Source organism: Cyprinus carpio, chromosome A12 (assembly GCF_018340385.1).
Source record: "Cyprinus carpio isolate SPL01 chromosome A12, ASM1834038v1, whole genome shotgun sequence".
NCBI classification, from domain to species: domain Eukaryota; kingdom Metazoa; phylum Chordata; class Actinopteri; order Cypriniformes; family Cyprinidae; genus Cyprinus; species Cyprinus carpio.
The window spans coordinates 13,514,767-13,541,510 of record NC_056583.1 but is presented as its reverse complement, the minus strand read 5'-3'; the positions used below and the strand labels follow the sequence as shown (position 1 = coordinate 13,541,510).

Genomic DNA, 26,744 nt, shown 5'->3' with positions numbered 1-26,744 from the left:
GGCTTTTTTCCATTGAGAGTAGTCATAGAATGTGAGTAGTGGGCCAGTTGTGTGGAAGTGTCACTGAGGGCCAAGTGGTGGGGTTTAGTTTTGAGGCAGTTCAAATACAGAAAACTCTCCTCACGTGCACGCTCTCTCCACAGCTGGCACCAGTTAGTACCGTGCAGAAACGATGACCGATCACTTGATTAAGAGGATTCATTTAGCCAAAGAACTGAAAGAGGGTTAAATTCAAAGCTGATGTTCAGTGTGGTAGGACCGACTTAAAGAAGCAGTTCACCCAAAAATGAAAATCATTTAATCACCCTCATGTTTTAGAAACCTGCATGACTGACTGACATCTGTGGAACATAAAAGTAGATGTTTATAGTGCAGTGGACAAGCAGATTTTCTCAGTCCTATGAAAGTGAATGGTGTTAAGCTGAATTTTGAATGAATAACAACTTTTATATTTATTAGTTCCTCACACAAAGCTACCAAATTGAGACTCTGAATGTAGTGCAGAATCACACGGAATACTTTTACTTTTTAAGGCACTTTCATGGTCATATTTGGAGCTTGAGCAGTCCCTGGTTCCCATTCATTTTGATGCTAAAGAAATTATGACAGAATTTAAAAATCTTTGGTGAGCCATTCCTTAAACTAAGGCACTTGGAAAGCGAAGGAGATTGTGAACCAGGTGGTTTCAATGTTGAAACATCAAGGGATTGTTGGAAGAACCCAGATAGGAAAAGCAGGTCTTGGGCTGGAAATAACCCCCAAATGCTGGTTAGCAGCTTCTAGGAAAACAATAAAATGCTTTTTTTATGATCATGGTGTTTTTCTGTACATTCTCAAGGTCAACTGAAGTACATACACAAACAAGATGCATGAAGTAAGATCAGAATCACCTCCACATTACATGGTATTTACCAGGGCATTAAAACTGTAATTTAAAGGCACCTCTTAAAAAAAGATTTAGAAAAATAAGTGTAGAAAATAGAAGCTTAGAACATAAGTTTGTATTTCAGTTGCCAAACATTTGTTCTTTGAACCCAAAGTGTTTGATAGAAATAAAATGCCTTCAAAGCAGTGTTTAAAAGATCAGATCATTTGGAATATTTTTGAAGACCATACTAATGTGCTATTTGTGATTTTAGAAATCTCACATCTCTAATTACATTTTTCCAGCAGTATTTTTGTGTTTGACTGCAATATTCCAATTTATATATTCCATATACATACATTCCCTTCTGTGTTGACTAGATAAAGGGAGGACCTCATCAGAATTCCCTTTGTATGACAAAGGGTGACTTGCCCTTCTCAGACGTGTGTGTTAATGAGTGTGTGCTCCATAGCTATGCGATTTCAGACCTCATTGGGAGAAGAGAAAGGAGCGACAGTTTTCTGGCACACTTTGTGCAGTGAATAAAGAGTATCAATATTGGAAAAATAGGCAGGTGTTTGTTCTATTTTACCATGTTAAAAAATAGTTTCAAGCCTGTGGTTGCAAAGAAGGAGGGCATCGCTTGGCTCATAAGCAGATGCATGTCTGTCTGTTGGATGTCTTCACTGGCTGTCCGTTTGATTGGTCCTGACATGCTAATTGCCTCCGGAGGAGTCCGAGAGTAAGCTGGTTAATGTCAGTAAAGTGGCAACCTCTCAGATGTTGGCATCTGTCTCACAGCTCCATCTCAACCATCTAATCCTGACCTTTTGTCCTCTAATCTCAGTCCTTTAACTTTTTCTTCCTTCACTGAGGTGATGTTTCAGAGAGGGAACTGGGCCCCAAATGTGAAGTACAGCTGCAGTTTGCATTTCTTTTCAATCCAGGAAACCCTCCCACGCTGGAGTACCGGACTGCCTTTTGCCCCTTCTGGGGCTCAGGCTACCTCGGGACCAGGCAGATAACTGGAAGGGATTTTGAACCATAAGAATGTTCGTGTTTTTAAAGTGCTCACATAATATTTTTCTTTTATTTTCAACTGCTTTGAATTCTTATGGAGTCTATTTCTGGAATGAAAAAAGGACATTGTGTTTGAGCCACACATATTAATGTCTTTGATTAGTGGAGACAGGACTGAAAAAGCACACAATTTGTAGACTGAATGAAATTTTGTCTTATGATAATTAGGCTTATCATTTAGCAGACACTTTTATCCCTTGTACCTTAGAAGCAAAGAAATGTACAAGCAATTTTACTTCTATACAATATTACTTGAATACTATTATAGTATTTATTACTATTTTGAATTAGATTTAATTTATATAGTTCAGTTTTCATTTTAGTTTAAGTTTTAGTAATTAATTAATTTCTGTTTTTTATATTTCTAATTAAACCTATTTCAGTTAGTTGTCAAGGCAACATTTCAAATTTTTGCCCAATATTTTTTTTTTTTTTTTTTTTTTTAGTTTAGGTTTTAATCTAAAATTAATTTTTATTTTAATGAAAAGTAGTCTTTAAAATAAAGCTATCATTAAAATAAAAGCTTTATTTTAATTAATGAAAAATAGTTTTAGTTTTGGTTAACAATAACAACAGTGAATACTGAATTCAAACCAGAGCTATATGAAAGCTGAAGCAACTACAACTGTAACTACAGAAAAGATCATGAGAATAGGTTGTTTTGTCACTGTTATGAATCAATTACTTGCAGAACTGGCTGTTTTTTGAAGGTTGTTGTGTTCTCAGCGGATCAGGTGTGGTACGAAGAACATTCTACAACAGTGGAACAGAGAGAGTGAGGGTTCTTTTGAATAAATGTCTCATTGTGATGGTACCACCAGGCACGGCTCACTCACTGACCTCAGAGGACGGGAGGGAGCATAGACCTGTAGGAATGTGGTAAAGTAGGAGGATGTCAGTCACGAATGCCAGATCAGAGCATTGAATTTGATGCTGGCAGTTATAGAGAGCCAGCAGAGTGTGAGCAAACGTCCCACCACATTCTGGATCGTAGCAGCAGACTGATACCAATAACATCACTGAAATATTGTGGATCCTTACTGACCACATTTGCTCCCACCTCAGGTGTCGTTGTCGGGTGGTTTGTTTGTCTTGCTTGGTTAAGAACATGTAGTCCCAGTCCGATTCAGCTCCTGGAGGAAGTGTGACAGAGAAAAGACCTGACTGAGCTTCATCTGGGCTGAGTAATCCGCCTGTGTGTGTGTTTATTCACTGTACCACACAGCAAGCTTCAATTAATCTGCATCGTTTGAGTAAACACAGCCATGAATTATTCTCTTTGGATAAAGGCACAGGAGCCTTTTTCTTTCTCCATCTCCTTCCCTTCCTCAAGTCCCCTTCTTGCTGAATACATTCTGAATATACTGTAAAACTTTCCTAACCCTAGCCACTATAATTCTTTTTCAACTTGAATAAGTGGGCCTTGTGGGTAATTTTAGTTTTGCTGTTTTTTTTTTTTTCAGTCTCTCCCTCTGATTCCTGTTGTCTTATGTAAGGAATGAGGTGCTAACAGCAAAGAGACTATCAACTGCAGATTGACCCACTTATTTCACCACTACAAATCCATACAGATAACGTACCACATTCACATACTTATTATGCAGAAGATTGATAAAGAAAGACGGACTTTAGAATGTATAGTTACTCTCTCTTACTTACACACACACACACACACACACAAAGTTTTTAAATCACAAGAGAGTTTAAATCTGAAATAGGAATACAGAAAGACATGCAAACATGCAGTAAATGGGGAGCAGAGGGGCTCAGGAGATAAATGTTTGATAGGAACATCAGTGTTAAAACACTTTCTTTCTCTCTCTACCATATTGGTCTCTCTCACCTCATCTCTGTGACTGTGGGAATCTGGAGGACTGTACAGACAGACCGATTGGAATCTGATCTGAAAGACAAGGGGCGAGGGAAGAGAAAAGGGCAAGGCAATTGCACTCCGAGTGATGGATGGATAGATGCTTGCTTTATTACCCCAGTGTTGTAAATTGTGCTGCAATAAAAGCCAGACACAGTCAACACTGTATTGTTGGAACACAGAACAATGTAGCATAAATTTGAATAGATGCTGGCTGATGCTGATATGAAACATTTTTGATATATTTTTTTTTATGGAAGGAATTAATACTGTATTTTATAAAGATGCATTAAATTCATTAAAAGTGACTATAAAGGCATTTTCTAATGTTACTAAAGATTTCCATTTCAAATAAATGCATTTTTTTACCTGTCTATTCAAAGAATTCTGAAAAAAAATTGTATCACAGTTCCAGAAAAATATTAAGCAGCACAACAGTTTTTAATATTGATGATATTAAGAAATATTTCTTGATCACTAAATCAGCATATTATAATGATTTTTGAAGGATCATGTGACACTGAAGACTAGTAATGATGCTGCATTTTCATCTCCTGAATAAATTGCATTTTAAAATGTACTAAAATAGAAAATGGTTATTTTAAATTGTAATAATATTTCACAAATATTATTGTTTTTACAGTGCCTTTGATCAAGTAAATGCTAAATGCAGCCATGGTGAGAATAAGAGACTTCATTCAAAAACATAAAAAAATATTTAACAATATAAACAATATTTACACAATAGCCATATATATACATGTGTGTGTATATATATGTATTTTAAGTATAAAATATAAAATAGTATTTATTTTTAACTGAAGGAGTGTGAATTGAGAACAGGAAGTGATGGGAGGAGAGGTACGGGATCTTGAAATGATTTGAAATAAATTCAAACATGTCTTCTATGCTAACCGCTGAGCTGCGACTCCAACACACGAATGTATTTTAAACTGACTGTGTGTGTGTTTGTGTGTTAGGAAAAATGCAGGAACATATAATTCTGATGTCTGTAGCAAGTAAAGAACAGTGACCAGGCATGGCAGTACAGATAACAAATGTCTGATAGTCCTCCTCCATCCCATATCAGATTTTTGCTTTTGTAAGAAACAAAGAGGAGGAGAAGGACAGAGGCAGGAGTTGTCTTATACAGTAATATGTGTGGAGCAGACTGTGTACAATTGACTGTATTGTCAGTGTGTTCATACTCCAGGAGAAATGCGTGCATTCAGAGGCTGTCTGTTGTCAGTGGTATCAGCTGGAGGGAGAGCTGTATGGTAATGACGGCAGCAGGCAGCAGAGAAGGGTGTTTCCAGGTTCACTGCATTAGGCTGCTGTCTCACTTTTTTTCAATCCATTTCCCTCAGCTCTCAAAAGAGCAGGGTGCTCACACACTCACAGGTACACACACACACAGTTTTCACAGAAATGTCACATATTTCATTATTAACAGGCTCTGGATCGTGATAAGCCGTCACAGGGCATTTTCAAGGGAATGAAGCACTAATATAAAAATCTATTTATTCAACGGTTTTTCACAGGCCACAATTAAAATGCATTTTAACTTCATTACAAGCCAGTAAAAGCAGCCTGTTTCAGCTCTGCTGACTTTTTATGCTACAATAGAAACAAATGTTGTGGAAATGATTTATAATTATGGGAAACTTGTAGCATGACAAGCTACAGTTTAAATGTAATTCTTCTATAGTCAAACTATCTTTTAATTATAATTTTCTACTTCAATTTATGTACACTTGTACCTTACATTTTTTATTTCCGTTTTTATAATGTTTAAAGTTATTCCTGTGATGACAAAGCTGATTTTTCAACAGCCTTTATTCTAGTCTTCATGATCCTTGAAGCAGTTATTATTAATAATTTTTAAGTGTATTATTTTTTTAATATAAAAAATATGTATATTAATATATAAAATGTGGTTAGGGTTATAAAATACATTATATTGGTATAGTGTGTTCTTTGATCCAATGTCATCTTCAACCAGATTCTGCCTTTTTCACAAAAAGATTGTAATTCTGTTAGGTGCTGCTAGTGGCTTGAAAATGACACATTTCACCTTTTAAGTTTGTAGCATCACTACATTTTATTAGCGACTTCCCAACACGGACATAAACTTGTCTTGAATGTGTTTTCTCTGGAAGTAGCAGGAGATATGCAGGAGTTGTGGGTGGATGATGTGTTGGCTTATTCTACTTTCAGTTTTGGCAAAGGGCAGTTGCAAATAATACCATCCCTCCCACCCTACCCCCTGTAGAATGTTTGAACAGGCCAGAGGATGGCCAGCGAGTGTATTTATAACGCAGCCACCCCACAGGCCCAACACACACTCACACAACACTCTCACTTACACCAGATGCACCTGCTCAACTTTGTTTTGTCAGGTTATGTTGCATCAAATCTTGATTTGTCATGTGCCAGAGACAGGACGGTCTCCCGCCAGCAGAAGCAAACCATTTTTGGGCTGTAATTCTTAAGGTTCTATATCACAGGTTCATATCTGAGCCACAGAACGCCACATTTGGCCTTGAAACATTGGCAGTTGCAAGTAAAAACAGAAGGTTTATATCGCTCGCCAATCTTCTTGATGGATGAGTGACTATCTGGCTGTTTTGTGTGTACTTGACGTTGCTCAAAGCGAGCATTCCTAAACTGTCCTGCTATGACCCACTCTAAAGGTCCTGATTTACTTCATGCTAATTTGAAGAACAAACTGGTGTGACATCTTTTCAAACAAAATTAGGCCAAAACAAAATTTGTTTGGAGTTTGTTTCAGGAGTTCAAAATGGCTTGTCAAAGTCAACTCTCCAGAAAAGTTTGCTTCAGCAAGTAACTCCTTCGAACTTCCATTGGTCCATAGTGATGACGTAATAGGTTGGTTTGCTCAGTGACTCCGCCTTTTTTGACATGGAAGTCTTCTGTTCAATCTGTCGAGGTCAGTCATGAGTAGAAACATGAACACACTGGAGAGCTGCTTTATAGGTAAGGGATAATCCAAGGTTAGCTGTGCATTAAATTTGTTTAATGCTCAGATAGCCCTGGATTATCCTGCTTATACCATGATTATTTGCCAGCATTGACAACTTAAAACTGTTAATGATGTCTGCAGAATTTGACTGGAAGGGTAAAAATTATGATTATTTTCGTCAGTTACTGCTCGTTAATGCCAGCATCAGACACAGAAGTAGTAGTGCGGTAAGATCACATTTATTTAGTGGTGCATCGGATCACAGAACTCACTGTTCGGATCATATTACGGATTCTGAGTCACGGATTGGATCATTTTTCGGATCAGCCAAAAAACAAACATAAGTGAAAGCTTACTTTAAGTACTTCTATACCACAGTAAAACTACTAGCTTAACTAATAAAGTTATAAAACAAGAAAACTTACACAAATTACAAGCATAGATGAATACAGCAGAACACAGTTATAAATAAAGTCAGTAACAGTAGCATTCAGAAGCAATATGAAAATTAAATGTAATAATTAAGGGGGGAATTACCTGTGTCTGTGCATCTCTCTCTACATACAATGAAGCTGTGAGTTTAGTTACTTCAAAAACAGCATTTTTACCCCCTCGTTGCTGAGAAATATAACAGCAATTCAGTATCGAAGCTATTTTACTAACAAGTTACTGTGCTCCTGAATGAAGCCGTTTGCCATAGTTCTGTATTTTGAACGCTTAATAGAAAATAAAAAGATCTATTATTTATACTTACAGGTTGTGATTCAGTAGAGCCAGCTGGTCCAAATAAACAAGTAATGGAGCCATCTTTCAAGAGCAAGAGTTTTGTGAATCTCTTGTTGAACTCCCCGAGATTAGAGAAGCAGTCGTCAGTAAAATGATGGGAACACAAAAAAAGATTGGGGTTGTACTGATGTGGTATATTGGAAAAAATAATTTTAACCACTGATTCTCTGCAGCCTCATCTTTCGCAAGTGAAAATAAAACCTATTTACTTTCACAGTGTAGGACACTACATCTTCTCAATGTGATGTTAAGCTACAGTGTTTGAGGGCAGATCAAGTTGTTTACGACCGGCCAACATAGAACCAAGGCGGGCATTAAGCAAATATGTTACCCCGTGACATGCAGCCGTCACAGAAGTACTGACGACTCATTTGACTGTTCAGAATCGATTATTTCTTCTGGGAGACAAACTTTATTTATCGTGCATTTTTGGCTTTACAATTTTGCAGATCCGTTACATTAACTTACAGCTGCATCACACACTGCATGAAAGGCAATATTCGAAATGTCATAATAGGGGCACTTTAATACTGTAAAGCTGCTTGCTTTAAAGCAGTCAATTGTATAACGTGCTACACAAATAACCATGATGTTTGCTAACAGTATACTACTGCTCAGATATTCCTTACAACTTTGCTGTAAGTATATTGAAGTCTTAAAGGTGAGGTCACATTTAACACAGTTTCACGAGCAAAATCGAGTCATTCCCATAGGAATCCTTGCATTTTGGGGTTTTGCATGAGGGCAAAACAGATTTCCACTCGTGTTTAAGTTGGTCATTTAATTCACCATGTTGACCAAGAGAATGCTGCTTGGTTTGAAAGTGACTACTTTGTGGGCTGTGCTACAACTTTGTGCTATTGACAATAGACAACGGACGTGTTGCTGCGGACCCAAGGGAGTGCAGTGCTGCATTTTGATGCAATATTGACATGCAACACATTCAGAATGAATACATTTTTAATAAACTACAGAACAGCATGAGCCGGAAGCGGTGCGCCTCACACGGGCAGGCCTTATATGCTCCGAGAACAGACACTGTACTAGTGATACAAAACACACTACTTTTAATATAGACAAATTAATAATAATCAGGCCTACCTAACGTACTTTTTTTTTTTTTTCATGGCTGCCGTATTCTCAAGTATTTTCCAAGCAAATTAAGTGCATGTTTTTATCATGTGTAAAATTACTGATTAGCAGATAAAAGATGCTTGTTTTTTTTTTTACACCAACAATATACTATAGGCGTACTACTAACAGAACTCAGATCATTTTTCAAACTTGATGTGCTGTTGTGGTAGGCCGGTTTCAAATCGCATATTTGGCACACTGCCTTTGTCTTGTCCTCACTCAATTTAAAGTGCTCCCACACAGCTGAAGTATTTGGCATTTTTGTGTTCTCTTCCAGATGAACTGAATCATGACGTTCACTCATGGGTGATTCGTAAGCCGCTTTTCCACTATCGGGCTGAACGGTTCTCTTTGCTTAAAGGGTTACTCCACCGCAAAATGAAACTTTTGTCATTTAATCACTTACCCCCTTGTCGTTCCAAACCTGTAAAAGCTTCGTTCATCTTCCGAACACAATTTAAAATATTTTGGATGAAAACAGGGAGGCTTGAGAGACTGTCTCATAGACTGCCAAATAAATAACAGTGTCAAGGTCCAGGAAAGTATGAAAAGCATCGTCAGAGTAGTCTATCTGCTATCAGTGATTCAACTGTAACGTTATGAAGCGACGAGAATACTTTTTGTACACGAAGAAAACAAAAATAATGACTTTATTCAACAATTCCTCTCCTCTGTGTCTCTCCAAATCAGCATTGTGCCATTTTGGCAATTCTGAGCTGTACGCAGGTGGCGTACGATCTTCTGTATCAGCCGCGCCACAAGGATACGTTTTTACATGTATTTACACTTTTATCTGAAAGCAAACAGCGCATCCGTGCAGTGCGGCTGACACAGAAGAGCGTACGCCATCTGCGTACTGCTCATAATTGACAAAATGGCGTTACGATGATTTGGAGAGACACAGAGGAGAGGAATTGTTGAATAAAGTCGTTATTTTTGTTTTCTTAGTGTACAAAAAGTATTCTTGTCGCTTCACAAAGTTACGGTTGAATCACTGATGGCAGGTGGACTATTCTGATGATGCTTTTCATTCTTTTCTGGACCTTGACACTGTTATTTATTTGGCAGTCTATGGGACAGTCTCAAGCCCACCGGTTGTTTTAGTTGCGTCAGTTGCTTTGGTAATACAAGTGAAATATAAACAGCTATATGAACGATGATCAGATATTTCTGTTTTTGGGACAACTTTTTTATCTGATATTTACTTCGTTCAATAATAGAAAAAAGGACACAACTCTTGATGTGAAAAATAAAATAAACAGAAGGTGACGACGGGTATAATATAAATAAGCGCAAATGTTTCCTCCACAGACCAAACGGTCTCAGACATTTTTTTTTTTCTTTTTTATATTGAATGTAGCGTAGCTGTTTACTTGGCTGTTTGATCAAATAGTACATTTCCGCTTATTTAGCCAGCTGTGGAGGAACTGGTAGCCAGGCAACAGAGTGGCAAAGTCACGCACATGCACTCTAAAAGCACAGAGAATGTCTAACCGTAACCATAATTCCCAGCCAATAAAGGATACCAATCTCACTTCAAAATACAACTCTAACCGAAATACAACTGTAACCGTACCTGACAGTTCTTAGAACTGTTCAGCCAAATAGTAAAAAAAAAGCAGCTATATTCAAGAGCGAATGAGAACTGTTTCACGGGGGATCCCAGGTGTTCAAAAAAAAAAAAGAATATTTGAATCTTAAAATTGAAAATCGAATGCCAACCCACCAAAGGAATATTCAAATAATCTAATATTCTGGTCCAGCCCTAGTTTTAATATGAATGCACCTCAAGGCTTTAGAAATCCTGAAGAGCTCCAAGTTATGGAAACTGGCACAAGTACTTTTTCACTCGCAGTCTTCAGTTGGCAGTAGTTAGTAACGTCCCTTGCGGTTCAGATGCAAAGGTACTCCAAGATGAGAGACGTCACGGTAAATTAAACTCTGAAGCTAAGAAACACTGGCTCCACATTTCTGAGGTTTCATTTCTGGAAGCCCAGAAATGAAAAGCCCTGGAAGCCCTGTCGCAAATGAAATGTTTATACTGCAACGCATGGCCAGAGGCACATGCTGTTATAGTTTATACACACTCTCATTAGAAAGAATAACCATGGATGATTGTATACCAACACACACACTGCCTGTGGAGACGCACAAACACACACATGTTGGAAAAAAAACAAGTTCCCAAAAATATCAGTCACATGTCCCCAGTAAATCCAGGCTTATCTGTTGTAGCGTCTGGGATTTCTGGTTTCCAGAGGACATGTCTCTGCCTCCGTGCTGCTTTAGAGGACGAACGGGAAGACGGAGGAAATGCTTTTGAATGAAATATGGATTTATGGGTCACAAGCCATAATCTAAATCATATTAATCTCTGCTCAATCATTGGGGTCAGCATAATTTCTGGTTGCTGCTAAAGTGATTGTTGATAAAGTTCCATTACAGAGCATTTGTGGACAGTGATTCAATACAGCAGTGGATGCTATTAGTTAATATTTGTAGAGAAGGAAATGACACTTTCTGTTCGAAGCAAGCACATATTAGGATAGTTTACTAAACTAAATGCTTCTGATAACAACTTTTGAGTGCATTCCTGATGCGTTTTTGGCCATTGTTGACCTAATGAGCTGTAAAAAAGACTCAGTACTTGTATTTACCCAGTGTCCTCTGTTCTGACAGGAGGACTATGATCGCCTGCGACCCCTGTCCTACCCCATGACAGATGTCTTTCTCATTTGCTTCTCCGTGGTGAATCCAGCCAGCTTCCAGAACGTGAGAGAGGAGTGGGTCCCTGAGCTGCAGGAGTATGCACCTAACGTCCCTTACTTGCTCATTGGTACTCAGGTACGCACACCTGCTGCTGCACATACTGTATACTTTTTCTAATTGTATGTGAAACAGTGCAGAAAATTGCAACAAAATACACAAGAACGCTACAGTATGCTGATGTTTTACTGTGGCTATATTGGTGTCTAGTTATTTTCTTGGAAATGTATCTATTAAAATTGTTCTTTTTTTTTTTAGATGAACTTATATATTAACTAATATTGAATATTAAAAATATGCTCTTTATACAGTATAAATCCAATATCAAACAAGACTGATGTTCAAATGTCTCAAATATCGGCCAATAACCAATATGTTATCAATATATTGTACATCCCTAGTATAGGCCTTCTATTCCAAATGTAGCCCAAACTTTTGTTTTTAAATGTTTTTTGTGTGTCAGAATTACTGAAATTTGTGTTTATTTATATTTATCTACAGATATTTATGTTCTGGGAGAATCCAATGTGGTTGTTAACTGATGTGTGTTTAAATTGTGGTAATATTATGGATTGAAAATATTGATTTGTGTGCCATCATGAAAGGTTCAGTCATACAGTGTTCACAGCATTATATTGTCAGTGAAATTATCCAAATGGCTTATAATTGTGGTTTGGCAAATACAATAACCTATGTGTGTCAAGAGTGAGGGTTTGTCATCAGCCCCATCAGTCCTTTCAGGTCATGTTTATTGCTGTGTGCATGCTTCTTGTCTTAATCAGACCACAGAGCAAGATGAATACAGATGCAGTGCAATTGATAAGAAAGGAGGCCAGACAGAGTCAAAGGGAACAAGGACCCCGAACTAGGGCTGCGCGATAAATCTGGATAAAATCGATAAATCATGATAGAGCTTAATGCGATTATTAAAGCTGTTGCATGCAAACTCATCTCTGCATCTGTATTTGTGAGTTTGGGCCACTTTAATGTGCTTTTGGGAATGCAACATGCTCCTACCATCTTCTCATACTTGTAATAAAAAAGAAGCTTTAAGTGTTGCCTGTGGTTTTCCTTCAAAATAAAAGTGGTTTAATGTTGGAGAATTAAGAAATTATGTCCTACAAACAAGCACACAGCAAACTTGGATTTTTCTTTTTTTTCACAGTGACGATTTTTATCAATTTCAGTTAGATTTATTTTTTCGGCCTTGAATCATGTAGCCCTACCCTGAACCCTGCAAAGCTTCACTTCTGCTGTTGACATATTTAAAGGAAACCTTTTCAATTTGTGCTCCACAAGCCTAATTGGATGATGTGAAGGAAGTACTGCTCTGTGAAGTGGTTTGGTAATACCTCCGTGGATGTATGGAGAGCAGCTGGCAAAAACTCAAACTTAGATGAAGTGGAATTTTAATTGAAACCAGGGAAGACGCAGTCCCTCCTAGACAACTGCGGTGGTACTTTTTAGGTGAAAGGGGAGTCTGCAGACACATGCCACCATCTGGTCCTGGGTTGAATTTCCTGGAGCCTTCTGCTCTAAAAACAAACCCCATCGTATGGAATCTCATCAGTCGTCCTCAAAAGAAATGCAGAGAGCACATGTGCTCATACAGTTAACCTCTCACGTTGAGCATGCTTAACTGTGAATTTGTCTCTGTCTCCATTTTTGGCTGTAGATTGACCTGCGGGATGATCCCAAGACTATTGCCAAGCTGAACGATGTGAAGGAAAAGCCCATTGTGACAGAACAGGGCCAAAAGCTAGCCAAGGAGGTGAGGAAAATGGATACTTCCTTTTTTCTCAAGGACAAAACAAAACTGAAACTTTTTCTGTGAAAAGACTCAGACATGGGTCAAAAGGAAAGTGAAAAGATTGTCATGACTTGCTGGTTTGACCTAAAAGATGTCTCATTTCTATGCCTTTCCAGATTGGTGCCTGCTGTTATGTTGAATGCTCAGCACTGACACAGAAAGGCCTGAAGACTGTGTTCGATGAGGCCATTATAGCTATTCTGGCTCCTAAGAAAGGTGCGCTCAAGCGAAGACTGGGCCCACGCTGCATCAACTGCTGCCTCATCACATGATACACCAGCTCAGGGGCACCAGTGAAAGAAAGCAAGAACTGACAACCAACCAGATTCCAATCTGACTTCTGAACTCAGACATGGTGAACCAATGGGCCCAGTCACCTACGACTAAAATATGTGAAAGGTCCCAAGTTATGGGCGAATGACAAGTAGAACTGACAAAAAGACGCATCGTTCAGGGAGAAATTACAAAAGAACACTAAACATTGAGATGGAATACAATGGACAAAATGATTTATTGAACACATAAGCACAGAGAACAGAGAGTGAAAGAGATGTCTGAGACACCCTTTCTAACGACCAAGAACGATCAAACTGTATTTCTGAGTTCATTTGAGAGACCACACCCATACAAGCCTAAACAGCACAACCAAACCCATGGATCATTTACAGAAGTAAGACTTTTTTAACTTCGAAAAGGGAAACTCATCATCTCAATTTGGGTTGCAAAACAGTTGCTTTTTTACAAAATGTCTCAAGTCAGTACTGGCTTTATTTACAGGAAAAAGAGAGGAATGATCGAATAATTACTGCCATTAGGAGCATATGACAAATTAAATATCTATTCTACAAAAAAAATAAATAAAAAAAATAACAGAAACGACAGATTTTTTTTTTTACTGTTGTAAATGTGACCTCAGAGTCCAGCATCATTTCTTGGATTTGGAGCAGGTGCTTGGACGGACAGTCATCTTTTGACTCCAGCCTGGATCTTTTCTCTCTCAGTTCCTGGTGGCCTGTGATTGTGTTCTTTTCCTCACTTGAGCTTGTAGGTGAGCTGTTTGCGATGCCAGTGGATCCAGACGGGAGCAGCAAGGAGGCCAGTCAGAAATCCAGTAGTTGCCCCAAGGGTACAAGAAATGGGCCAAACCTGGACAGAGGAGCCACAAAATTATCAAAACTGTCTTTTTGCGGGAGCACAAGTGACTGACTGCAAATTCTACAGAATCACTGTGGTGTTTTACCAACCAAATTTTGTATTCGAGACTGCTTTCTTCCTCTTTCTTTTTTAACGTTGAGTTTTAAGTGTTATGTATGGGTGGCCTTGCCTCTCAGGTGTGTGCCAACTGCTTTGCATTTTGAATTTTTGCATCATATGATCAAGGTGATTTCAATTTTATTTTTTATGAATTTCTTGCAGTCCATGCAAATATGTGGAGTGGTCTTTAAAGCTTCCAGCACATTGTGAGCAACAACAAAAAAGCCTTTATAAATGGTAGATATATGGAATGCAAATGTAAACATTAAAAGGCACAATGGTTTTATGAGAAAACGTTAAATATGAAATTGCTGTTGATGCCTAATGCACAGTGGATAAAAGTAAATTTAATGACTTGCCTCAAAATATTTACTGACTATAAAACAGGTTTTTCTAATATTTTGTCTTTTTTTTGTCTTGTTGCTTCCTCGTATAGATTTGAATGCCTTATTTCACTCTTGCACCTACTTGAAGAAAAAATTATTATATTATACTAATTAAGTGAAAAAAAAATATGCCATCGTTCAAAAGTTCTGTAACAATAATAATAAATAAAAATAAAACTCTCAAACTCAAAATCCTAATTCAATAAAAAAAAAAAAACTAAAATCCAATAATACGTAATAATTATTTCAATAATTCTTATTTAAAATAAATGTTTTTATTTTAAATGTACTTCATTCCTTCACTCCAGTCTTCAGTGTCACATGATCCTTCAGAAATCATTCTTATATGCCGTTTTGGTGCTACATTTCTTATTAGCTGCTTTTTTTTTTTGGAAACTAAATGTTTTTTTTGAACTGTACAGAAAGTTCAAAATAACAGCATTTATTTGAAATATAATGTACTTATCAGATTTGATGCAATGCATCCTTTCTGAATAAAATAATTAATTTCTTAAAAGAAAAAGATTAACCCCAAACTTTTGAATGTGTATGTGTATATATAGTAACAAAATATTTGATAAGCGCTATCCATCCTCTTCTGTCTTTTTTTTATACAGAGAATAAGATTTCCTCCCTTCATACTTGATCCCTAAATGACTGAAGATTTGTGTCTTAGAATGAAAAAAATGTCAGCAAAATTGATTATTCAATTATCTCAAGACCATAAAATGGCCTGCAATATTACAAGAGTGTCATGGAAATGAGAAGGAGTGTGAGTTACACCACTCTTCATTACTCTAAAGAAAAGCATCTGGATTGCACCACCCCAGAATTTCCCATCATCATATGTTGAGGAATCACTGTACGGCAGCCTCACTCCCGTAATGAGTCTCTCTCCTCTGTCTGCTCTCGTCTAGACATCTGAGTGTAGAGAGCGTGTCAGAAAGCACACATGGGAGACTTCAGCGTGACATTTTGTGGGCAAAACGAGGGCAAACACTGGCCTCTGATCAATGTCTCTGTACAACACATAAATAATTGAAGTACCAGTGCAGTCCTTACATGCTTTGAGAACATTACATTTTTCATGAAGATTGGTTCATTCCCAACTTAATCTGTATATGGCTATCCTGTACGATTTACTGGTTGAGAGGCTGTGTATATTGTCTAAAAGGGTTCTCGGTAGTGTAATAAGAGTACTTTTCCAAAAACATTTTAAAAATCTTCATTATTCCAAAATTTTAGCTGGTAGTTTAGATGTTTGTGATATAAAAGAAAGCAAGTTTAATTTTTCTGAGTAAAAAGATACATGCTTTTTTGAGTTTTTTTTACCCATACAATGAAAATCAGGGGAGTCCAAAGCAACATTGAACCCCGTTGGCTTTTATTAAATGGACATCATAATATCTCATTTTGTTTTCTGCAGGAGAAAAGTGAATGAATTAAAAATTTTGTTAAACAATCCCTTTAAGAAGCAATAAATAATTATACAGAAAATGTTATAAACAGAATGCATAAACAAAAAAACTCAAAGTAAAACAAAACCAAAATATTTATACTGCTGTTAAAAAAGTTTGGCATCAGTAAGATTTGTAATGTTTATTTAAAAAAAAAAAAAAAAAAAAAAAAAAAAAAAGTCATTTTTTATCAAGACTGCATTTATTTGACCAAAAAATAAAATAAAACGGTAATATTGTAAAATATTATTACCATTTAAAATAATGATTTTCTATTTTAATATACTTTAAAATATAATTTATTTCTGTGATGCAAAGCTGAATTTTCACCAGCCACTACTCCAGTCTTCAGTGTCACATGATCCTTCAGAAGTCATTCTAATATGTTGATTTATTATCAACGTTGGAAACAGTTGTGCTGCTTAATATTTTTTTGGAACCTGTGATAATTTTTTCAGGATTATTTGATGAATAAAGGTAAAAAGAACTGCGTTTATTTAAAATAGAATTTTTTTCTAACAATAAAAGTCAAAATTATCACTTTTCATCAATTTAATACATCCGTGCTGAATAAAAGCAGTCATTTCTTTCTAAAAATAAAAATTACTGACCCCAAACTTTTGAACAGTAGCATATACAGAGCAAAAACATTTCTCTGGCATGTTCCTCCTTTCTGAGGTTTGCTGCAGCATTAGAGCAAGAGCTTTGAAACAAGGAACCCTCTACTGAAAATCTGCTGCCACAGCAGAAATCTGCTCTCTTCACCGAGCATAAGAATGTAACTAAACAATGCTCTCATTAAGCGACAAAGTTTTAAGGGGCTTTTGGTTCATCAAACATTCATTCTAACTAACATTCCTTTTGACTGGAATTTCTGAGACCAGTTGGCATTGCAATACTGCATTAGTCTCATCACACTGACCTGCCAGGGTCTGTCCCAGTCGAGAGGAATAGGGAAAGCTCCCAGCCAGGCCCCAATCACACTACAGCCAGTGGTAATCTGAAGAGAGGTGTCCCACACTGACATCGCCCTGAAAATGACACATGCTTAACATCATAATATTACTAATAACAAATTAAAGTGAATAAAATACAGACATCACTCCTGAATACAGAAAATGAACCATACAAAAAGAAGCAGTTTTCATATAAACATACACTACCGTTCAAAAGTTTGAGGTCAGCAAGGATGCATTAAATGGACCAAAAGTGACTGTACAGACTCCATTATTACCAGAAAAAAAAAAAGATTTTAAATAAATGCTATTCTTTTAAAATTTCTATTCATCAAAGTATCTTGAAAAAAGTATAATGGTTTCCACAAAATAATTAAGCAGCACAACTGTTTTTAACACTGATGATAATAAGAAATGTTTCTGAGCACCAAATCAGCATATTAAAATCATTTTCGAAGGATCATGTGACACTGAAGAGTAAAATTCAGAAATAAATTACATTTAAAAACATATTCAAATAGAAAAGTTATTTTAAATTGTAATAATATTTATAATATAATATTTCTGCTTTTATTTATTTGTATTTTTGATCATATAAATGCAAAAACATTCAAAAACATTCAAATCTTACCAATCCCAAACGTTTGTGATAGTGTATATAATTAAAAAATGTTGTATGTAGGTCATTAAATATGAGGATGATATAGAGTGCAATGTTATAAGATACAAGAGGACTATGAACGTTCGATGAAAACAGACCATGCACTGCATATTTACATCTGAGAGATAAATTTCCTGCAGTGCTTAAATGTTTACTCCACCCCAAAATGAAAATTTTGTCATTAATCACTTACACCCATGTCGTTCCAAACCCGTAAAAACTTTGAACGTCTTCTGAAGATGATTTAAGATATTTTGGATGCCCTTCTGTGTCATCCGCACCACAAGGATACGCTGTTTCTACATGTATTTAGCTTTGATTTGAAATAAAACAGCACATCCCTATGGCACGGATGATACAGAAGAGCATACACAACATACAGTGATATGGAGAGACACAGAGGAGACCATTGACAAAGGAATTATTGAAAAAAGTCATTATTTTGGTTTTCTTCGCTTACAGAAAGTGTTCCCGTCGCTTCATATAACCCAGATTGCAGGTCTGATGGCAGATGGAGTATTCTGACGACGACTTTAATACCTTTTATGGACCTTGACACTGTTATTTATTTGTCAGTCTATGGGACAGTCACAGGCCTCCCGGTTTTCATCCAAAATCAGGTTTGGAACGACATGGGAGTAAGTAATGACAAAACATTCATTTAACGACATAGTATCAATTTAATAATTAAAAAAAATAAATCTAAGAACTAAAAACCAATTAAACTCTAGTTACTCACATATTGGGATTTGAGCATTGCAACTGTCCTTTCAAAAGAGTTTTGCTTCATTTACTCTAGATATAAGGTGCTCATCATACAATAATCCCCTGTCTGTGAAACTATGAGGACTGTTGCACCCATTCGTCAAAGTTGGACGAGGTCTCCATCTAGTGGATTCCAGCCACTGAGGACTGTATCTGAAACAATCACACACAAACCAGGAAGCAGGCAATAATTCCAGTGCTTCTTGTAGAGAGTTTATCCTGTGCTTACCCATCTCTGCTGAAAACCCGGATCCACGCCTGTACATTAGGACCCAGGATACAGAGACATCTCAGTGTCGTGAGTGTGGACAGCAGCACAGCCAGAGAAAATGTCTCCAGAGCAGACCTACAATGTGATGTATGACTTATACATTGGTATTTTACATTTTGAGACAACAAACAAATTAACCAGCATGTACTTACTCAAGCAAAGGTGCACCGTATAGTACCACCACAGTATGAAAAAAGAGGCATGACAATAAAAAGTACAAACAGGATCTGAACAATCTGTTGAGCTGTCAAATAAATAACAAAGGAAACTCAGCAAATTATGAAAGTCATCAATTATGTTTGCATATAATTGCAGAACATTTTGCCCGTCTCTACCTTGTAGCTCAGTGTGTTTTTCTTAGTTGGTGGGCTGATGCCAAGAAGCCAAAAGACTGTAATGTTGACCACAGCAACAGATCCAGCCACACAATACAGCCAAACCATGTGGGTCCCATAAACAGAGAAGTTTTCCACAAACACAGCAGGCATCACAGTTGCCATGAAGATGGAGGAAGCAACAATTGCATGAGCCGATGCCATGCCCCTGATCTCAACATCCCACATTATGGAGGTTAAATGGTGGTACCTGAAAAAGAACAAGGAGAGTAAGTTAAATCAATGGGATGAAGGAACGATTGCAAAAGAGATGTTAAAGTCGTGTGTGTTACTATCGAATTATTTCATGTAAGGTCAACGAGATTGGCGATCTCCATTTGTGAAAAGGCAAAGGACACTATTTTGCACACAGCTAAAATAAGTGTTTAATTTAACAATTAACTCGACTTCAAAGAAAAGACTTACCAGTGGAGTGGTGTGACTAGTTTAAGTTATATCCACAAATAAAAATCCCTAAATTAATGCTTTACCAAATTCATCGAGCACTTAAACAAATATGCACAAATTACAATCGTACTATTTCTACACCGAACGCCATAAGACTACAAATAAATATAAAAGTCGAACAGTTTATTTACAAAACATGACTGACGTGTACTTCCGGTAGAACGAAGTCACCAATAATCACTTTCAGCTAAACAAAACCTAATAAAAGATTATAATAATAAAACAATTTAAACATTATTATTGGTCACTTTTACTGCTCAATATTTTTGTTTCTCGCTTAATGCAACTACACTGAGTGATATTTGTTGGGACCTTTATTTTGATAACTAATCGAATTCGTCACTAGACTAAGGGTTTCTAGCTTCATTTTTACAACAACTGAAAACTATCTAGACGTGTAAGATACGATTATCTGATACATTTGAAGATGGTTTGCGAGAAGTGTGAGTTGGCACATCATAAACCATAATGTATATCAAAGGATTATTTGTTTTACTCCAGTGTGTCTTCGTCATTATTATTGGAGTTCGTGCAATAATAATTCAGTAGCTTTGGCTCGCTAGCAAGATCAGCGAAAGAAACAACAACACAGTGTGCTATAAATATGAACGTCGCTTTAAACATCAATATGACGACAACCATACATGCAATTTGTCGGACTTATGTGAAATACGTATGTTTTGATGTCCTCCGCAGGCGAGAAGAAACTGGGGCGAGTCATCACGCCAGATACCTGGAAAGATGGGGCTAGAAACACAACAGGTAATGGTTTTAAAGGTTCAATAATGCTTTATGTCTGTTACCCTTTTATATATGTGTATTTATGCCTCGTCAAAACAGAATACTGCCCTAAAAATATATATATATATGTATTTCAGAGAGTGGTGGTCGAAAGCTTAATGAAAATAAAATGCTGACTTCAAAAAAAGCCAGGTTTGTCGCTTGAAATTTTATACTGTACTTCAACATAAGTATGAGAGTTATGATGACGTGATGAAAATATTTATACAAATTTGACAGATTTGATCCTTATGGAAAATCGGGATTTTCCACATGCAGAATATGCAAAAGCTCTGTCCATCAGTCTGGTTCACATTACTGCCAGGGATGTGCTTACAAAAAAGGTGAGACACACAGTGAGGGATGCTTCGATGCTCTTTTGTTTCCGTCACACATCTATATGTTCTCATCACCCCTCTTTTTCTACTTTTGCAGGAATCTGTGCCATGTGTGGGAAGAAGGTTCTTGATACCAAGAACTACAAACAGACCTCAGTTTGATTTGGTGTTTGTTGCTGGAGATCTGTCTTTAGCTGAGAAGGGAATGTTTGTGGATGACTGTGTTGACACTTCTGAGTGTTGAGAATGATCATTTACGTTCACAGAAGAGTTAAGTTTGCGGTGTTTTGTGGCAAAGAGGTGCGAGAGGAGTGTATTTATATGAAAATATGTTAGTGGTATTTTTCTCTCACTTAACAACCTTCGAGCAATATTTCGGCTTGTACTGTTTGGACAATGTAACATGAAACATGTTTTGTAAATGGTCTTATTCATTTTATTTAATTTTTTTGAATAAATAAATAATTTATCATTTTAATACTGCCAAACATGACAGTGGTTAGGCCATTTGAATAAAAATAAGTTCTCCTCATGGCTTTTTTACTTACTTAGCCATTGGACCTTACCAAAGTTTAGACTTTGACTTTTAAATGTTACCTCTTCCCACAGTGGAAAAAAAAAAAAAAATTAAATATATCTATCTTGTTTGAAGTGATATTTCCTCTACTGTTTCCAAGGCAGCGTCGCTATTAAAGAATCTAATGTAAATATGAAACAAATAGACAGTGACATGCCAATATAAGACAGTGTACATAAATGTTTATAGCTGTTTCCACTTATTCTTCTGCCGCTGGTTCTTTTTGTCAACACTGTTGGAGATGTTTTCTGGAGATCTTGTTTGTTGTTTGCTTTTTCAGTGATCATTTGTAATTGGGTAGTTTTTGATTTCATGTCTCTTGAACCCACATAATAGTATCATAATAGGACAGTAACTTGTTGATGCTCTTACAGTTTGTGTAATTTATTTTATTTTGCCACATTTTAAGTGTGAGAAGTCACAACATAGCAATACATAGATACTGTATAATATCATTTTCTTTAATATCAGTTAAATTAAGAATTGTCCAGGACACCTATTACACCGAAGAGACTGTTTTTACATCTGTAAATATTTCTTGACAAATAAAATCGTGACAACATTTAGCAGAGATCAGTCTTTTGCATAAGAAAGCAGAGAGAAATGCATTTCATAATGGTGCTTTATTGTTGAATTTGGCATAGTTTACAATTGTTTTCTTATACAATTCAGTTCCATATATTATGTAAAAAAAGAAAAGAAAAAGTGACAATATCCTAATGGCAATGTTGTTTATTTGTAACCAAATATAAATTATGCCACACAGTAATGTCACAAGAAACCTTTCATTGATAGAACTATACATTATTCATCATTTTTGCTTATGACCTTTTAAATATTCAGATATATCGGAGTATATGACAAAGTAAATATATCAGAATATGACCAAAAAAAAAAATATTTTAAAGTTATATACATATTAGTTATAATATCTTCATTTTGTAAAAAGTCATATGGTTAGACAAGTACTGTATCTGAGGCAATAAGTTCATTTAGTAATTGTTAATAACAGAAGTAAAATCATAGAAATTAGACAATTCTATAAGTTTTAAGGCAGTTGTGTGCATATTTGGCCATTCAGTGTTAGTTTCTCAAGGTCTTTTGCTCAAAACTAGTGGTTCATTTAACACTGATCCTTCAATATTCACATTTTATATGCAAACAGTGAAGACCCCTGAGTTTCAGCATCAGGCTGAGTCTCAGTAGCTGGTGGAAAGATCTGCAGCTCTGGCTCAGTGAGATTAGATCTCTTAGCACCATGGAGGGTTTTAAATGTAGAAAATATTCGTTGACATATTTGGCTGTAAACCCACTGATGGAGTCGGAGCAGGGAAGGAAGTGTGATCACTATGCGCTTTTGGTCAGGGCCAGGAACTCTTCTCGAGCTTTTGGATCCTCTCTGAACGCGCCCAGCATGGCACTGGTCACAGTACGACTGTTCATCTTCTGCACTCCACGCATGACCATACACATGTGACTACAAAAACAAACATCCATTCGGGTCACAGATAACATTTACAACATACAAAATTTCATGCTCATTATTGTAGGAATAATTCATCAACCATAACAGCCACTGTGAGACGCAGCTGAATGACTGTACTGTATTCTGAGCTTTAAAGTTACATGAAATCTAATTGCATTTAACTATATTAAGAAACACAGATTTATGAGAAAGAAGTATAGGATATATTACAGTATTAGGTTTGGGTTTGCATATTTTGTATATGTTTACTGTATTAAATAATGTTATGTCTAATAACTTTAAAAAATCTTTTGCAATCTAATCAAATGATTGTGTTTTGTTAATACTTACGCTGCCTCGATGACAACTGCCACACCGACAGGCTGCAAGGCCTCAGAGATTGCCATTGCTATTTGCTTTGTTAGGCGCTCTTGAACTGCAATAAACAAAATTAACAGTAAAATGCTGAAAAAACAACAAATATGAAACAAGAGCATGGATTCAACAGTAAAGTCTATTGAGACTGAGGGATGTTAATGCTCAAAATAAATGTTATACAGGACTATAATGTTACCATATAAGTAAGTTAAAAAATACAGTACAGTAAAAATAGTAATGTTGTGAAATATTATTAAAATTTAAATAACTGTTTTCTATTTTACTAAATGGGAGAATGTAATGTATTCCTGTGTTGGCAAAGCAGAACTTTAAGCAGTCATTACTCCAGTCTTTAGTGTCACATGATCCTTCAGAAATCAGTTTTATATGCTGACATCAGTCAATGTTGAAAACAATTGGGCTCATTAATATTTTTGTGGAAACCGTGATCAATTTTATTTGATATGGATTTTATTTGAGGAATAAAAAAAGAAAAATGTATTTTTAAAAACAGAAATCTTTTGTAATATAACAAATGTCACGTTTTAACAATTTAATGCATTCTTGCTGAATAAAAGTATTATTTCTTTAAAAAAATCTATCTCCCTTTTTTGATATCTAGATGATAATAATAAGATAGTTACCTTGAAGTCTGCGACTGTAAATTTCAACAATCCTAAAGAGGGACAAAAATTCATAGTATGTTAAAACACTCAAAATGTAACACTTACCAAACAGCCTACAGCGCAAAGAATGACAATATTAGCAGAATATTTCTCTATGTTTTTCAGTATGTGTGTTATATGGTGTTGCTCTGACTCTCTTACTCGTAAACATATATTGTTTCTCAAATGTATATAACTATAGTGCAAATGGTAAATATTCTAAACAATTTTGAAATAAGATTAGTAATAGATAACAGTGGGGCTGATGAATGGTGTCTCATGAAGTCTTGTTTTTTTTTTTCTCAGGCAAAGGAAGCACCAGGCTGCACATGATATTTTGTGAGGATTGCAATGTTAATGGTTCCCACCACCACCCTGCAGTGGAGGTGGGAGTTGAGGGGGATTTCCTCAGCGCCAGAAGTCAGCTAGTCTGGCGTTTTTCAGATGGGACAGGATACTGTGCCAGGCTTTGGATCTAAGCCTCAAGTGAATGGGCTGTGATAACAGAAGAACTCAGCCACTTGTAACTAATACGTTCTCTTTTTCGGAGCCACTCTGATGTGAGAACAAGGCCCTTTACCATCCGTCTGAGACTGGCACACTAAATTGTGTGTGTGTGTGTGTTTGTGTTTGCAAGTTGTATACTCACCTTGCAAGCTTACTGAGGCCAACGACCTTTTTACTTGGCAGATATCCAATGTGAACCTACGAATTAATTAATATAAAGTCATTTATTTCTAATGTACTTCAGCTCATTGGAAAAATCCTAGTTACCTCCCAACACTCAACACTCTCGCAGGCCCAGACAAATGCATGCATAAATTATCCCTTTACAACCCATGAAACCACCTTGCTTAACGGTGCAACATCAAGCATAACATAATATGTATAACATAAGAAGTATGAGTGACTAAAAGCATCTTTCATTGAAATTATCAGCAGATACCAAGACATACCTTGCCAAAAAATGGTACTAGATGATGTTCACAAAGTGAAAACATGTCAATATCTTTCACAATAACAAGCTCCTCGTGGTCTTCATCAAAGATGGCATCATTAAGGACATCTGTGGAACATGATAAACATATGTTAATATGTAACATAACTTTGATGGAGTTTTTGCTACTGGACACACAAAAATTCAATATGGAAGGGTTTATGAAAGAACTTTGAAAGCAATATGCATTAAAATACCCTCTCAAAAATCAGGTCAGTTCAGGAGAGAGGCAAATACATAGCAACTTAAATGTGATTAGTTTAAGAAGTCCTTTACACCAATCAGGCTATTGCAGCTGGTGCTTTCAGCATCTGTTGCAGACTAATTGAGCAATTCCAGAATGACGTATAAGCATTTTATACAACACCGCACCAACATAGTGGAATTGTCAGACACACCACTGGGTAAAATTATTTTGGTGTTATGTGACTGCCCAAACATAACCCACTGATAAACTTGATGCCATCATAATTTTTGCTACATTCATACCCATGAATGTAACTTATAAAACCCAATTTTGGTGATGAGCTACGAACTAGACTAAGATTTAAATCTAAAAATGCTCAGAGGAAACTAAAAATCATGTCTGAAAAAATCAGGTCTTAATAAAATAAACAATGGAACTATATATTAAAAGCTAGAAAATAAATAAAACGTTCAGTATTACCATATTTATTAAATATTTACGTTAAAGTTTATATATTATATATATATATATATATATATATTATATATATATATATATATATATATATATATATATATATATATACCCAATGTGCTAATAGTCCAATGACTTTCAGAGGGTCTACTTTATCTGTCAGTCATTTTGGGAGCACAATCGACTAGTCTTTGGTGACACACAGTCAGCTATCTTAAAGACTTTTTAAACAAAGCACAGAAGTAGTATAATCATTTTCTGGTGTATATTTGTGTTGTGTAAAGTCATAATAAAGAAATATACAGTAGAGTATAAAAAGAGTAATTTAAGAGAAATGAGCAGAGTGGCTACTGTTGCTATAGTAAGCATTTGGTGAAAGTGATAGCTGATGGCTAACTTGTAACTTACTTACTAAAACGTTGTTTGAAACCCTATATTTGAGACGAAATATCATAAATCAGATGAAATTGGATAATGTAATTATTTTCTGGATAGTAATAATACTCACCGTAGATGGTCTCGTGGTAGCCTTTGGTGAGGAACTGCATGGCCTTTGCTGCACGGAGCGGGGTTTTGAGGAGCCCCTGTCGGTCCGTGTTCTCTCCCAGACCTCGCAGGATGGTTGTGTACGCCTCCTCCAGAGCAGGTAACCGAGACTCATCCTCCGCCTCTTTCCGGGATGTCTCGTTTTTGTGCTGTACGGCGACTTTCTTCGCATCGACTGTCAGCTCGCTAAAGCCGTTGCGGCAGAGATACTCTGTGACAATTTTGCCATTGCACAAACCGTTCAATTCTGCCGCCTTTTGGTATTCCATTGAATGCACTTTCAATGACTCTTTAAGAGAGAATAAATTATAAATATTGTTATATATTTAAAAAGCAAAGTCGTACATGCAATCAGATGTCTATTCTTTCAGAACTGCAACCGGTTCCTGTAAGTATTGATCGTCGTGGTGCCTCTGAGTTGAGATTCAGTTGCAGTGTAAGTCTCTCCCAT

At 36.4% G+C, this 26,744-nt stretch overlaps 4 protein-coding genes across 6 annotated transcripts in view; 2 read left to right on the top strand and 2 right to left on the bottom strand.

Annotated features, from left to right (window-relative positions):
- The window catches only part of rhoq (ras homolog family member Q), an 18,923-nt gene extending 3,978 nt beyond the window's left edge, over nucleotides 1-14,945 (top strand). Inside the window, exons 3-5 of the mRNA XM_019105502.2 lie at nucleotides 11,398-11,562; nucleotides 13,160-13,255; nucleotides 13,411-14,945. Coding sequence (XP_018961047.2) covers nucleotides 11,398-11,562; nucleotides 13,160-13,255; nucleotides 13,411-13,566 — 417 coding nt within the window. The 3' untranslated portion in view covers nucleotides 13,567-14,945. The remainder of the gene's footprint in view (nucleotides 1-11,397; nucleotides 11,563-13,159; nucleotides 13,256-13,410) is intronic.
- pigf (phosphatidylinositol glycan anchor biosynthesis, class F) lies at nucleotides 13,782-20,624 on the bottom strand. 3 transcript variants are annotated; one of them, XM_042767663.1, is made up of 6 exons: nucleotides 20,531-20,624; nucleotides 19,380-19,629; nucleotides 19,197-19,288; nucleotides 19,003-19,119; nucleotides 17,314-17,422; nucleotides 13,782-14,440 (listed from the first exon to the last, which is right to left on the bottom strand). In XM_042767663.1, exons 1-6 carry the CDS (start codon nucleotides 20,605-20,607, stop codon nucleotides 14,327-14,329), a joined length of 759 nt encoding a protein of 252 aa, XP_042623597.1. In that variant the 5' UTR covers nucleotides 20,608-20,624; the 3' UTR covers nucleotides 13,782-14,326. The 3 variants fall into 3 exon arrangements, with proteins under 3 accessions (XP_042623597.1, XP_018961046.1, XP_042623598.1); XM_019105501.2 differs by lacking the exon at nucleotides 20,531-20,624 and adding an exon at nucleotides 19,845-20,037; XM_042767664.1 differs by lacking the exon at nucleotides 20,531-20,624 and adding an exon at nucleotides 19,910-20,037.
- Nucleotides 20,182-22,143, top strand: cript (cysteine-rich PDZ-binding protein). Its single transcript, XM_019105504.2, has 5 exons — nucleotides 20,182-20,329; nucleotides 20,583-20,648; nucleotides 20,765-20,819; nucleotides 20,907-21,010; nucleotides 21,102-22,143. Exons 1-5 carry the CDS (start codon nucleotides 20,314-20,316, stop codon nucleotides 21,164-21,166), a joined length of 306 nt encoding a protein of 101 aa, XP_018961049.1. The 5' UTR covers nucleotides 20,182-20,313; the 3' UTR covers nucleotides 21,167-22,143.
- Nucleotides 21,854-26,744, bottom strand: gch2 (GTP cyclohydrolase 2). Its single transcript, XM_042767665.1, has 6 exons — nucleotides 26,256-26,744; nucleotides 25,046-25,155; nucleotides 24,739-24,794; nucleotides 24,069-24,100; nucleotides 23,398-23,482; nucleotides 21,854-23,058 (listed from the first exon to the last, which is right to left on the bottom strand). The coding sequence occupies exons 1-6, from the start codon at nucleotides 26,560-26,562 to the stop codon at nucleotides 22,929-22,931; spliced, it is 720 nt and encodes a 239-aa protein (XP_042623599.1). The 5' UTR covers nucleotides 26,563-26,744; the 3' UTR covers nucleotides 21,854-22,928.